This window comes from Microtus oregoni, unplaced genomic scaffold, assembly GCF_018167655.1.
Source record: "Microtus oregoni isolate MIOR12 unplaced genomic scaffold, Mior012 000014F_ref0000157, whole genome shotgun sequence".
Lineage (NCBI taxonomy): Eukaryota > Metazoa > Chordata > Mammalia > Rodentia > Cricetidae > Microtus > Microtus oregoni.
This window is the reverse complement of record NW_024543073.1, coordinates 45,288,433-45,304,042: the sequence shown is the minus strand read 5'-3', so window position 1 is coordinate 45,304,042 and position 15,610 is coordinate 45,288,433. Positions and strand designations below refer to the sequence as shown.

Sequence of the window (15,610 nt, the reverse complement as noted above, 5' to 3'; positions counted from 1 at the left end):
TCAATAGAACAAATAACCCAATTAAAAAAATGAAGTACAGACCTAAACAGAGAACTCTCAACAGAGGAATCTAAAATGGCTGAAAGACACTTAAGGAAATGTTCAACATCCTTAGTCACCAGAGAAATGCAAATCAAAACAACTTTGAGATTTCATCTTACACTTGTAAGAATGGACAAGATCAAAAACACTGATAACAACTTATGCTAGAGAGGTTGTGGGGAAAAGGGAACATTTCTGAATTGCTGGTGGGAATGGAAGCTGTTAAAACCTTTTTGGATGTCAGTGTGGAGATTTCTCAAAAAATTAGGAAACAACCTTCTTCAAGGCCCAGTAATACCACTTTTGGGTATATATCCAAAGGATGCTCAATCTTGCTACAAGGACATATGATCAATTATGATCATAGCAGCTTTGTTTGTCATAGCCAAAACCTGGAAACAACCTAAATGCCCCTCAACTGAAGAATAGATAAGGAAAATGTGGTACATTTACACAATGGAGTACTACACAACAGAAAAAATAATGACATCTTGAATTTTGCAGGAAAATGGATGGAGCTAGAAAAGATTATTTTGAGTGAGGTAACCCCGACACAGAAAGACAATGATCACATGTACTCACTCATAGTGGTTTTTAAACATAAATCAAGAAAACCCGCCTACAAACCACAATTCCAGAGAACTTAGACAACAATGCAGACACTAAAAGAGACTTACATAGATCTAATCTACATGGGAAGTAGAAAAAGACAAGATCTCCAGAGTAAATTGTGAGCATGGGGACCTTGGGGGAGGGTTGAAGGGGTGAGGGGAGAGGCAGGGAGGGGAGCAGAGAAAAATGTAGAGTTCAATAAGTATCAATTAAAAAAAAGAAAAAAAATAAAGCCTAATAAACAGGTCTACATTTCCCTAAATAACCTCATCTCCCCATTTGTAAGTTTTGATGGGGGAAACATCTCAATCCCTATTTAGAAACATCCCTAAATAGATCCTATATCCTGTGTCATACTCACTGAAGGCCTCTCTTAACCCATCCCATGGCCACCGTCCTGGTCTCCTCTCCTGCAGTCTTCCTGAGGTCTGGTGTCTCCCCTGTGGTGGGCGCCCCACAGATGAGTAGCACCGGATTGCAACAAGGCCGCGTTACTGTCTCACATTGACTCTCACGTCCTCTTGCTCTTTAAACATTGTGCTGCATGACTAACATTTTCCATCCCTTTATTCCTCATCCCTTCATCCCTGTGGTAAGCTATGGGGCGGGAACTCTCGGGCAAAGATCTGGACTATGGCAGGACAGGAATACAGGTAAAGACTGTATGTAGAAGAGGGGGTGAGAGGTGAGGTGAGGGGAGAGGAAAAGAGAGAGAAAGATTTGTCATTGGAAGGAAAGAATGCCCTGTCACCTGGTGGGGTGGGCTATGACAAAGGAGCACACTGAACCCCCTAGGGGATAGAGATGGGAAACCCGCATCCTGAGACGGGCAAAGAGCAGACTCTTCAGGCTTCTTCAGGAAGACTGGCTTGTGAGCACGGGTGTGAACTTGAAGACAAAGCAAGTGGGAACACTAGAGTTATGTGATGAAATCTGTTCCTCAGAAGCAATCATACGAGCAAACCAGTCTGAGACCGAAGATGGAGAGGATGAGCTAAGTGGGAAGCTAGAAGAGCCAGTGGAAGGGCAGGAAATGGCCATATGGAATGTGACTGACCAGAAAGTCCATAGCTCCTCCCCAAGCAGTGCTCCTGCCAGAGCTGGAAAGTGCAGGCTTTGGGGACAAGCATGCTTGATTTTAAACCCCCAGGATAATCTTATTTCCCTCTGTGAGGGTAAATGCAAATGTTTAAGAATTTACACAATGCAAGCGCTTATGACATATTAGTAACATTCTTATTATCATAACTATTACTTTTAGAGAGGAAAACATTAGGGGATATGAGGAGCTCTGAGCGTTCTGGATTGAGAGGCATCAAATCACGAATGGGGACAGAATGGAAGAGACAGCCATTGGGGTTGGGGAGTCAAAGAGTTGATTTATTTAAAGTCGCAAAGGACAATGGAAGAGAGGGATGTAGGGGAAGAGAGAAGGAAGAGGAGGATGGGAGAGAGGAGGGGAAGGGAAGAAGGGAGAGGGAAAAGGGGAAGAGAGCAATATAAAGAAACTCATAAGTCTAGGTCTTCCAACAGTCCCAAGAGGATCACACAAAGGAGAAAATGGAGTTTTTTTTTTTGTTTGTTTTTTTTTGTTTTTTCTTTTTTTACTGAGCTGGAAGCAAAGCAGAAAAACAAGGTGATGGAAAAGTACAGAAAATGGTGAGGGAGAGAGCATTAATACAGGAGTGACCATGGAAGGTATTTCCCCTCGCTTTAGTCAGACAAGGAAATGTGGCAGACTGAAGAGGCTTCCCTTTGGAGGGGTGTGTAGCTGTGGGGATGTTCCCACAGACACACAGTGCCAGTTGCACGCAAAGGCCTCTCTTCTCTGTCTTTTGTTGTAGAGTGTTTCCGGAGACTGCCTGGGATCCGCTCTTGCTCAGATCACGGCACATTTCCTCGGGTCCACGAGGCTCCGGTTGACACAGTGTGGCTCAAGAGGACATGTGGGGTGGGGTTGCGCTTGTTCTGCTCAGGGGAGGAGAATGCAGCAAGCCTAGGCTGTGTGGACCGGAGCACTTCTGTGGTCCAGACCACAAACTCCATTAGCAGGAAGGAGGACAGGGTCTTAGGATGGAATACCAAGTGCCAAGTGTTTGTGTTTGAAATCCATCCGCCCTCTTGGGCCAGCTCGCTTCTAGCTACCCTGTGACAGGCTCTACGGTGTGGATTTAAGACAAGCATCCACAGGCCCATGCCCAGATGGTTCTCTACTCATGAGCGTGACCACAGCACTGAGTGTCGCTGAGCATCTTTCTAAGCACTTTGCATCCAGGGCGTCTTCTTAGGATTGTCATTGAAGGAGGTGGCATTCCTGCCCTGCTTCTTCTGAAGAGAGACCAGAAGCCCAACACACCCAAAGTCACAAAGTAGGAAGTAACCTGCACACATTCTGGGTCATATTATTTTCTCAGAAAGAAGTCACTAAAAGCAAGTTAGAAAAACCACTTCAGAATCTAATGGATGGGAGCAAGGAGTTGCCTGGGTCAGCAGCCCACCGTTGTCTACACTCTGTGGAGGGTAGCATCAAGACGCAGTAGCACAACACACAGAAGGACAGTGTCCTATGAGGGCCTGGAGTCATCCCCAGTGGCGAGCATCCGTGTGCCGACTGAAGCAATCCTAGTTCCTTTTCATTTTCTAGCCCCACCTATCCCTTTTAATATTGATTTTCTTTGTATCCTGCTTTTATCATTCTTTTGATCACTTTGGCTCCCCCCAGGTGCTTATTTCCTTTGCTTCCCAACTGGTTTCTCAAGAATTCTCTCTAGCAAAGCTTTCAATCAGCGGTTCCCTCGTAATATTTATTGTGTCTTCCTCTGTGCCCACAGAGGAAGGCATGCCAGGTTTCTCTAGCAGAAGCACAGAAAGTGGGGCAGAAAAGGTCCTCAGAGAGCAAGCACTGTCAACTATGCTGCTGGAGCTGCGGGAGGCACCTCTGTTAGCCTTTGCCTGCCTTTTAAAAACAAAGATCTCATTGTCATCAGTTACCCCGAACTCTGGGGTGTAGGCGCTCACCTCCAAATGTCCCCCTTCTCCCTGCAGCCCAGCCTCCTCCTCTGGGGACGCTGGTGAGAGGCTGACAGTGTGAACAGAGAAAAGCTTCCTTCTTTTCCTTTCTTAACGAGTCAGTCACTCTAGTGACTACCCACTCAGCAGCCTACCTAAGTGTCTTTCATACATTTTAAACATTGCTTTATTTTCTAAAGCTTTCAACATCAAAACAAACAAAACTGGGATAGTCTTCCAAAGAGGCAGAAGCAGCATAGACCAGTCACTGAATGTGTCTGACCTGCAGCTGATAAATCAAGTCCCATTTCCTAGCAACTGTGACAGAAAAGGGGCTTGGGCTGCATCACAGCGAGCCGACACCCTGCCCACCAGCACGGGTTTCCCAGATACCAGAAGCTATCTTGACGGCACAAATGTCCGAGTGCGTCTATCCTTATGAGGACTTAGTCTGCACCTCGTCTTTTACTGTGGGTTTTAGAACTGATTATTTAGCTCTCTCAGACTTTTTATGTCTGAGAAAAGCAACATAAATAAAAGCCTATTGGACAGGGTTGAAGCCCAAGTGCACTGGTGTCTGGTACTGGGATTTTGGACTCATTTTGGAGTGCAGAATAATCACTTATAAATCAGTTTTAAGTTCTCTCTAGTATGGTAACATTCCAGATTAAGAACCCTAAAAAATGCTAATTAGAAAAGTAGAGGGTGGAAAGAAGCTCTATTTTCCAAGCTAGGTCTCTCTTGGCTTTATGGCAAATTCCCATCATTAGCGTGGCACTGCATGTCACCGGAGCAGGCAAAGGGTTTGAACGTATCATGAGCCAGGCGCTGCATGTCACCAGAGCAGGCAAAGGGTTTGAACATTGGCAGGTTTCTTGTCCAGATTTTTTCTAGATTTCCTGAGCTGGTAGGGAATAAATGAACGTGGGGGAAGAAAAGCAAGAGGGGGAAAGAGATTGGGGGTAGGCAGATTTAATCAATTAAAAGTAGAAAAGAAGCAAAAGCAGAAAAAGAGAACAGACCCCAGTGGAGTCAGTGGACCTAGTTTAAAACCTGTCACAAATGTTTTGTGTGTGTCTGTGTGGACTTGAAGGATTCAGTTAAACATTCTTTACAAATGCTCTGAGTGAAATAAGCATTGTCAATTATAAGATTTATTTTTATTACTTTAAATTATTTGCATGTGTGTGTTTGTATGTGGGCATGTGCACACTGAGTGCAGTGCTCCAGGAGGCCAGATGGGGGCATCAGATCCCCTGAAACAGGCAGCTGTGGGCCACCTAAGGTGGGTGCTGGGAACTGAACTCCAATCCTCTATAAGAGTAGTCGCTGAAACATCTCCCCAGTCCCAGTTTATGAATTTTGAAAAGTAATTAAAAAATATTTTAGAGCAAGATGAATGGGCAGGCATTCTGCAAATATTACATTTAAATAGATTTTAATTTTAGGTGTAGTACCTGGAAGGACTGTCTGAGTTTTAGGCAAGTTCCTAAATGAACCTGTAAGTATGGGTCCTACTCTGAAAAACAGCAATGAAATGCAATAATATCATCAAATTGCTGTCAGTTTACATGAAGCACCATATGCATAATCCCTCAAGACAGATGCTGGCATGGGACAGGCAGACCCTTAGAAACCATGAAATTTCTCAGTAAGAAAACAGCATGACAGCCATCTCCTAAATTTTACTCCACTGAAAACTGCAGTTTTTAACAGACTGTTCCTGGGCTATAGGACCATTACCCTGCAGCAGGGGCACATGCTATGGTTTGCCAGAGAATGTCTATGTCTGATAGTGGGTTAGGGAAAAGTTCAAGGCACAGCTGAACACAGTAGAGAAGCAGGATTTCAAGACCAGGTCCTACTGAAAGATCATTCTATTGCACCAGTAACTGAGCTTTAACTGAATTAGTCACAACGCCCCTCCTCCCAGCACTCCTGTAAGCCCAGGAGTGAACCCAGTCCTCTTTGTTTTCTAATGACTGGTTTTAATTGTAGATGTGACACAATTCATGAGGGCTAGCTAGAGTAGGTTGACCTGTGGGTATGTCTGGCGGGTAGGTGAGGTGGGAAGATCTGCGCACTGTGAGTGGCAGGAAGCTCCGGATTGTAGAGAGTGGAGAAGCACCCTGAGCACTAACAAGCATGCACTAGCGCACTGCGCTCTGCTCTGAGCTGTGGGTGGAATGTGACCAGCTGCTTGCGCTCCTGCCATCTGCATTTCCCTGCAGCGTGGACCGTCACCTGCAACTGTGACCACAGAGACCCTTTCCCGCTTGTGCTGCTTCTGTCAGGGTTTTATTAGAGTGACGGGAATGGAACTAGGGCTGTTTTCAAGGGGACGCTCAGTCTGTCAAGATGACTGCCTCAGAGAACTACCTCTGCCACAAGGAACGGCAAACATATCTATTTCTTGGTGACTTACATGCTCTAAGCTTTATTCTTACTTCGTAAGTCATGACCTTAAATTTAGGAAAATGCTTCGAATTATAGCAATCAATTCATTTTTCTTGACTCCGAGCAATCAGCTAAACCAAGTGCTCTAAGAGCCAAGAACCTTGGGTGAGGGCCCTAAGCTACCCACTCACAAACCTGACAGAGCATCAAGCTTCATGTGAGCCCATGCCCTCTTCTTGTGGGAACTCACTGCCAACACCAGCAGCCCAAGGGCCAGGAGAGCTGAGCCAGTGCACCGCTCCCAGAACTAGCTCTAATCTGAGTCTTGCTGACACCATCCACCATAGCCTATTTATGTACACGTGCCAACATATGTGTATCATTGCTACTTCTCCCATAGAGCTGTTCTTTATCACCATCTCTCCCATGAAGTCAGCCCCACCACTCTTTGACAGTGCTTTCTTCTATCTGATCACGGGTTGGCTGAATGGACCCCTTTGATGTCACATATCTGATCTGTAAAAACTCATGCAGGACTAGAATCATCTCTTATTTGAGACATTCATTATGACGTCTTTCTCGTTCCCCAGGCTTAAGTAATATGAATTCTGCCAGCAGAAGAAATGGCATTTAATGTAAGCCTTCAAGAACAGGAAAGATGAGCTAGGCATAGTGGTGCACTAGGGAAACTGAGAGGGAAAACTGCTTGAGTCTAAAGTCACCAAGGGGAAGTGTCAGGCCAGCCTGGGCTACATCCTTCTTACACACACACACACACACACACACACACACGCACACGCGCGCGCGGGGAGGGGAGGAAGGGGGGGGAGAGAGAGAGAGAGAGAGAGAGAGAGAAAGAAAGATGGTCTAGGCATGGAGACCAAGCTGCACACGGGGACAGCCGCAGCAACTGAACAGAAATGAGAAAGGATGAGGTGGTTCTAGGAAACAGCAAAGATTTTACCTCAACCTACAGCTTAGGCAGCCTGAAAGCACATGGTCTCTCACAGCTGCAAAATAGACTCACAAAATGAACGTCATTTTGCAGGTCCTGGCTAAGCTTTGGGGATACTGGAACAAGACTATGGCTCCAAGTCACTGGAAGCTAAAAGAAATATTTAAGAAAAGTTGAGGCTAGAAGTGGAGCTACCATAGCACTGAAAGCCTCGAAGAGGGAAGTGGATTTGGGAGTAATAAATGTAAGACAGAAGCAGGTGATTCTCTACCAAGTAATGATGCTAAGGGCCCCAGTTTGAGTAACTCTGGAAATGGAGGTTTGTAGTAATAGAGGGTGGCAGGGCTGCGTCCCCAGCACCCCGGCTGCCTGGCTAGCTTATGCCCGAAGTAACAACACACAAACTGTATTCATTTAATCACTGCTTGGCCCATTTCTATCTAGCCTCTTCTAGGCTAATTCTCACATATTAATTTAGCCCATTTCTAATCATCTGTGTAGCACCCCTAGGTGTGCTTACCGGGAAGATTCTAGCCTATGTCCATCCTGGGTTGGAGCTTCATCGCGTGCGTCTGCCTGGGAGCTGGGAGCATGGCATCTCTCTGAGGCATCTGAGCTCACTTCCTCTTCCTCCCAGCGTTCTGTTCTGTTTACTCCTCCCACCTATCTTCTAATCAATGAGGGCCAAGCAGTTTCTTTTTATTTAACCAATGACCTTCCTCCATCAGAGGTTCCATCAAATATAATAAAATAGATGTGTGTGATGGTATACTCTGTGACTTTGAGGCCACCTTCGTCTATATAAATGAGTTCCAGGCCAGCCAGGGCTGCTTTGTGAGGCCCCATATCAACAAACAACTAATCAATAATACAGGCTCGGGGAAGCTCTTGTGAGAGAGGTGGGAAGACTGTGAGAGCTGAAGAGGGCCATGCAGGCTGGCTATTTGGTCATGAAATGACCATTGCGCTCATAAATTCTCTGAAGCTATGGTTGCCTGAATGATATTAAGCCAGCAGAGGTTCCAACATGCACCAAAACAGTTCTAACTGGATTCAGTGGGTTCCACAAACCCAAAAGGAGAGGACATGAAAGGGAGGGGTAATGTGTTAGGGATGCCTGTTGGAGGGCAGGAAGAAAAGGACATGGCAAGCTACAGTGTTTATATGGATGAAAATGGTATTGTGGTGGCTTGTATGGGTATGTCTCCCATGGATAATATGTTTGCACGTTTCGTCCATAGGAAGTGACACTATTAGGAATTGTGGCCTTGTTGGAGGAACTGTGTCACTGTGGGGGTGGGCTTTGTGGTCTCATATATGCTCAAGACACACCCAGTGTGGCAGATCACTTCCTGTAGATTAAGATGTAGAACTCTCAATTCCTTCTCCAGCACATGTCTGCCTGCACGCCACCATGTCCTGCCATGATGATGATGGAACCTCTGAACTGTAAGCCTCCACCCTCAATTAAATGTTTTCCTTAATAAGAGCTGCCATGATTATGGTGACTCTACAGAGCAATAGAAACCCTAACTAAGATAGGTGATCTATTTAAACATAAGGGAGGAAGAAGTTTCAGAAAAAAAAGACTATTTCCATTTTAAATATCAGGAGTCCTTAAGTCTTGCTTAGATAGTCAGGGACAAGATCTACTTGGTAAGGTAAATAATAGCACTGGGACATAGGGGGAAAGCCTAGCTAGAAAGTGTTTTCAGCAGGAAGTGTCATCAGGAAGCTTCCAGCTAGGCCAGGAGATTGGACAGGGCTGTGCAAGCAGACAAGGTTCTAACACAGACCCTTTAGTGGCAGGACTGAGAGAAAATGGTGATCCAGACAGGAGGGAACATAGGACAGCATTGCAATATAGTAGCCAAACACGGAGGCTAACAGGACATACCAAACCACTTACCGCGTTGAAAAGATGAAGGTCAAAAGCATGAAACTCAGTTGAACGGAGACTACTGAGGAAAAAACAAGACAAGACAGTGGACTGAGTGGGAATGGGCACCACAAGAGTCTCCTGTAGCCTGCTGAGCTCAACCTAAAACTTGTTTAAAATTAAAAACAACTAAACCAATATAGACTGCTAAGCTGGCAGAAGCATAAAAGATTGGACTTAAACTGTTCTCCTCAGACACAGCTGATGACATCAGAACTCAGGAAAATCCAGAACACCCTTTGAGGTGGATTTAATGATCTCATTTGTTCAACTTAAAAGAACTGGTTTATACTAAGAGCTGAACAGCACAAATGTATACATAATGTATTCCTTGAAACAACTATTCTTGATGTTAAAAAGATTATTCGCTATTGTAATACTAATAAAAGTCATGCCTGAAATTACAGGACAACTAGAATATGAAGTTTCTCTTTAAACTTTAGTAGTTACTGACATTTAAAGTATGCTGCTCCTTAAAAGTAAAAAGCCATTTCTTTATATAAGCTTTATTATATTAGAAACTAAGATGGAAGCTTTTACACATTATCCAATGCAGTTGAATTATTATCAATGCACAATAACATCCTATGCCACAAATCTTTCTGAAGTCACTGTAAGAGATCAGATTGAGTTTAACTTAAGTTGGTGACTTACTGAACTATGGCACATCTGGTGCAGAACGTGGCACACATTATGGCTTCTCTTATCTAACACAAATTACTGTGGATCAGAAAATGGTGCAGGGAACATAAAAGTAAAGCAGATTAAGAACGCAAATGTAGGGCTGATGTCTTTCTAAAGAGCGTATATATAAGATCAAGCCAGCGAGTAAATAAAATAATAGCCAAGGGGATGGAACTGCTTCACAATCCTGCAGAGGAGGCCAGGGGACGGCAGGACCTGCTGAATTCTGACTTACTGATGAAGAGTATGAGGATCAGGCTGAATTTATCCAGGTCGATATGCGGGTTGGAGAAGGTGTCGCAGAAGGTGGTGTAGATGATCATGAGGAGTACACTGCTGCTGACGGCGCCAAACGGGGGCTTCTTTCTTTCCAGCCAGTCCTTGATGAATCTGCGGACGATCTGAAACACAGACATCAACAGGTCGCCTCTTCTCTGAGATGTAGGGAGTGGAATTGGGCATCACAAAGTGATTCTGACAGCACAGACAGAATGGGAAGAGAATGATCTGCATGGTGGTCACAGTGGGCTTCAAAGTTTCCCCGCCTTGCCACTCTTCTTCTGGGGAATTTGGTATTTGTGGTGCAACTTCCACTGGGTGTCCATAATGAGAGAATGGATTTTCAACTCCATTCAAACCCATCCTTAATCATGCCAAATGCTCTTTGCTAGCTGTCACTGAGACAGGCCCATTAAGCCTCCCCCAAGTTTATCTCCTCTGCTAATCTTAATGGATGTGTGTAATTATCACAGTCCCCTTTGCCTCAACAGACAATTCCAAGTGCGACTTTGGGAATCTTAAAAATCTGACATCTTCAAGAATTTCAAGACAGTAGACAATCGAAAGTGATCCATGAAACGTATTAATATTTAAAACACTAGCAATGCACCAGAAGTTTTTAATTAAATTATAACTCATGCTTGAAAAGCAAAAGTGCATGTGTTGTGGGAGTTTAAATAATTCACATATGAATATCTAGAGTTTTCTGTGAATCCAAAGACAAATGCCATTTGTACGCTTTTAGAATTCTAAAATTAATACTTAAAAATGAATAAACCCATCCTAACTTTTCCACAAAAGAACTGGTGAAATAAAAGTTATAATGCAGCATCTTCTTATTTTAAGACTAATTCAGATATTTAAGATCAGGACAGTCTAAACACTGGTGGTTCTGTTGGCTTGGGCATGCATGAAAGTGGGCTACTCAGCTTCAAGTGTCTTTTCACTTTTGAAGGAAGTGGTACAAGTTCCACCATCCAGATGAGAGTGGAGAAATTTTATCCTGAATAAATGAATGTGAAATTTCACAACAGATTGAGTTACCAGAGATGCACTAGCAGTTATGAGGTCAGGGAACCACTGTCAACAAGAAGCCTAAGTTTGCAACGGAGCACAGCCTTATTATGGATATTGGAAACAAAACAGGACAGTCATCTCTCCTAGCCACGCTTGTGTTTCCTGCAATTTTGAGCACCTATGGGCAAGTTCACCCTGAATATGGCAAGTAAAAACTCAAGAACTAAGAAACTCACAAACTGTGAATACATTTTTATTGTAGTTTGTTATTTTAATTAAATTTATAATGGTTGTGGTTAATCTTTTACTAGGCCTAACTTGTAAATTAAACTTCATCATATGTCTGTGCGTCTGCATTTATGTGTGTAGAATAAAGTCTACAGTAGGTTCGGTTCTATGCAAGGCTTCAGGCTTCCACCAGAGGCTGATCAGGATAACACAGGACCCTGCATTCTCTTGATTGCACCTTTTGGTGAATGATTGCTGAATCTGCTTATCTCAGCTCAAGGAATGAATAAGCTAACTGTAAATAGGTAAGAGTCTTAAAAGAAGGCCGGCCACTTGGTAACAGGCACAGGAACACAACGTTGAAGCTTGTGTGTTGTGGGAATGAAGGGAAAAGAGTATTATAGACTGATCAGCAATGGTTGGGACTTCTTTAGAAGTGGATCTTAAAGTAATAACTGGCTCACTGAAGTACTGATGGGGAAGGAGAACTCTCAAACTTTTTCTTTATTGGTGTTCATTTATTTTCTTAGTGTTGAAAATATACTGTGTAGAAATAAGAACAGGTCTGTTGCCACTGTTATTGACTATTGTATAAGAGATGAATTCTGCAGAGCAGTCTGTGCGGTATCATGGGCCACCGGTGAGATGGCTTTTGTACAAACTTGACACCAGGGCACTTCATTTAGTCATTTCATAACATACTATATGTTAAGTATGGTCTTCCAAATTTTAATAGTCCAACTGCTTTAAAAATAAATGGAAATAAATGACATCTGTGACAAGTTACTCTGACTTTAATATAGAATAGTTGAAAACATCCAAGTACCCTCTCTGCAATAGACTAGAATGCATGATCCCAACTCTTAAAGTAAATGTGCCCACCTCGCTCACCACCACATCCCCCCACCTGACAAAATAAACAAATAAAAATGAATGGGGCAGAGCGTGAGAGCCAAAGCCACCTTAGAGCCAAGGCATATCTTTAATCATCAATCAACATTATGAGCAGTGATTTGATTTAGTTAACCTAATAGTTTCTCAAAACTTCATTACAAGGCACTTGGTCTTGTGGTAGCATAGGTTGCTTTCAATATGGCAAGAAATAAAGGGCTCCTAATTCAGAATCCTAGGCCAAACACATCCACGGGTCAATGCCCCATACTTAATCTTGATGAAAACAGCTACAGTCGGGAACTGAATGAACCCCCAGGGCAGGGACAACCCTGAGGGGAACAGATCGCCCTTCAGCATTTCTAGAGTCATTGTGTCATCTGGCCTCGTTCTCCATCTTTCCAGCTCCACGGAGCCTTTCCATCTTGCTTCAGATGCCATTCCCAGAGCTATTGCTTTTGCAATGTGTAGTCAGAGAGGTGATCTGAGGAAGAAATTGCTGATGGCCTCACAGATGAGGCCACGAGCTCCAGGAAGACCCATCCCTCAGTTCATAGTCATACTCCTGAAAGACCCCCACTCACTAAGCAGCAGTAACGCCATTTTGCAAGGCTTAAACTTTGGAGCAACGCAAGTAATTAGAGCAGGGAAGTTCGACTTGAGAACAAAGGCGGAGAAGCCAGGCAAGATATCTGCGGTCAGCCGGTCAGCCATCTGGCCCCAAGCGATAAGGAACCCGCAGCTGGCCTGCTCTAATGAGAACATCCCGTTTGCTTAGGGAACCAGGATGCCTATAGTCAGCACATGTGCCCAACTTAGAATATCAGTAATTCACAGAAGAGACAACTCCCCCTATGAAAGATCCCAGCTTATCTGCTGTAACGTCATTTCACAAAGCTTTTGACGAACGACTGTAAGTGCAGAGTAAGGTCAGGGTCCCTGGCTGCAAAACAGGATCTTTATATCCATAGATTAGGACAGGACATCAATTAACAGGATATCTGTTCCCATACATCTGTGCTGGGAGAGGAAAAACCACCTGTGCCCCTTGCCCCATTCCAACTGACCACTAACGATGCATTTGCTTCTGTAATCTGCTTCTGCTATAAAAAGACCTTCCCCCAGTCTGCAGGCGCGCTTGTCTTCCGAGAGACTAAGTCGCCCCAGGTGCCTGTGTACTGAATAAAGCCTCTTGCTATTTGCATCCGAAGAGTGACTCGCTGTTCCTTGGGAGGGTCTCCTCAGCCTGAAAGACTGCCCACCACTGGGGTCTTTCACTCCATTTCTTACGACTTTGTGCCTGCCAGGCAGTGGTGGCGCACACCTTTAACCCCAGCACTCAGGAGGCAGAGGCAGGTGGATCTCTGTTTGAGGAGTTTGAGGTCAGCCCGGTCAACAGAACAAGTTCCAGGACAGCTAGGGCTGTTACACAGAGAAACCCTGTTTCAAAGCAAAACCAATGAATTTGTGTCATCTAAAAGTTCTCCAGACTGGGGCCTTATGGACAGTTTTAGAAACCCTACAGGAACCAAACCTTTGCTAGAGAGAACACTGCATCCCGAGACTGTCCCATGAGAGAATCCACAGGAACAAAGACAATGGAGATGCAGTGGGAAGAGGCGTCCAGGTGAGGTGGCCAGGTGTATCTGTGTAGAACTTACACTAAATTCATTTGTTCTCAGTGTTCAGAGAAACTTAGGCATTAAAAATTAAGCAACAAATCCTCATTAGCTTATTTGCTTTTCCCAGTAGGGAAGGGGTACGTGTGAGTCTCCCACAGGAAGGCTTTCATTTTATTGTTTCATCTTTAATACTTTAATTTTTGTTATTTTAAATTAAAAAGCTGGCAAGGCTATGGGAAAATTAAACTTGACTGCACTTCCAATAAGCTCTGTTTCATATCAACTTTTTCATTGGAACCCAGTAAAAGTGACATATCTTAGTGAAAAATGCTGATAGACCAAGATGACTCTGAAGTGGGCAATATTCATCATTTTGGTTTTTTTAATCTTTTTGGTCAATGAATTTCTCTGCTTTTTCTTTCTATTCTGTCTTTACATTTATAAATTGAGTTTGGAGTGAGGATACATGATGGGTAATTCTTCATGTTAAGCCTGAGTTTTAAAATTTATTTCTCTTCAAGGTGGTTTCGGGTTCTTCAGTGTACACCTTCTATTGCAGTGAATTCATGTATTTCCATAAAGAGGTTTGTCTCTTTAACATCCTGTTGAAAGGATATTGTAAGACAGGTTTATGTTTATAATATGTTTCTCTTAAAATGTTTTATTAAATATTGATTAGTTTAAAGTAATATTAGCATACTTTGAAAAAAGTATAAATAAATAATAAACTGGAATAATCAACATCCATTAGCGATAACCCATCTAAAAGTGGTTACAAGTATCAGTTTGGGAAAATTCCTTCATCCATTCTCAGAACAACGTGTAGACATCTTGCTGGTGACACAGTTGTCGACAGAGGCACAGAGTGCCTAGACAACCTGCATAAACTATAAAAAGCTAGTCACATGCTGAGCAGGGATGTGCTCTCTATTTTGTGAGAGAACTCTGCAGGGTATCGGGTACACAGGAGAACCAGGTTATGCATAACCTTGAATCCTGGCTCCACCCTTGACTTCCTGTGGCTCCTCTGTGACAGGGCTATGGCAGTAGTTAGAGTGATGACCATGTAACTGAGTGAACCGAAGATGCTTTAGAAACGGCCCCTGTGTGGTGAGTGATCTCACAATTCTGGCTCTGGGTTGGTGAAGTGTCTGTCTCTGTTCACAGCATATCCCATCCCGCAGGACAATGTACCAGCACAAAACAACTGTATGAAGCTAAAGAAAGACCCAATTCAGCATCATATGTACAGACTAGCAGAGCGTTAGTAACACTAACTGCAGCTTACGCTAAAGCCCATTTATCAGGAATGGCCAACTTGAAACTGTGAAGTAAGTCCTGAGTGGAAAGATGAGAAAATGCCTTTAATTGTTAATTCAGAGAGAGAAAAGGGGGGCTGTCGTGTGCTACTCTGAAAACTAACCAGGGTGAAAGAAAAGAATAAAAGGGGATAGTGTAATGGATCAATAAAAATGCTGCAGGATCCCTGGATCCCCAGCAGCTGCAGTGGCAGAAACGCTGCAGGTCCCCAACTGGTAGCAGCAGGTTATGTGGCAGCAGGCAGCAGGCAGCAGGTCCAAGAGCAGCCAGTCCTAGACAGGGACGGTGCAGTTCCCTGAGTGTCTGCAACAGGCCACGAGGAGAGACAGACAGATGGGCATGCCACAAGACCATGTCGCAGGTCTCTGAAGGCAGCTGGTCCCAGGAAGGGAGACATGTGGCAGGCGAGAGACAGAGACATAGATAGCCATGCAATGCAGAGTGAGGTTGGATGTTTATTCAGTGGGTTATGGAAGGGAAGAGGGAGGAGAAAGAAAGAAGGGGGGAGAGAGAGAGAGAGAGAGAGAGAGAGAGAAGAGACGAGAGAAACAGAAGGGGGGAAGGGGAGAATGAAGCAAGGCAGAAGGCCTGGGGGTGGGGCGGACAGAAAAGGAA

General features: G+C 44.0%; 1 protein-coding gene across 4 annotated transcripts in view; it reads right to left on the bottom strand.

The window, feature by feature from the left end:
- Nucleotides 1–15,610, bottom strand: part of Slc10a7 (solute carrier family 10 member 7) — a 225,644-nt gene that overhangs the window by 29,349 nt on the left and 180,685 nt on the right. For all 4 annotated transcript variants that reach the window (XM_041663234.1, XM_041663232.1, XM_041663235.1 and 1 more), the window contains 2 exons: nt 9,874–10,039; nt 8,925–8,976 (listed from right to left, as the gene is read on the bottom strand). In XM_041663234.1, coding sequence (XP_041519168.1) covers nt 8,925–8,976; nt 9,874–10,039 — 218 coding nt within the window. The remainder of the gene's footprint in view (nt 1–8,924; nt 8,977–9,873; nt 10,040–15,610) is intronic.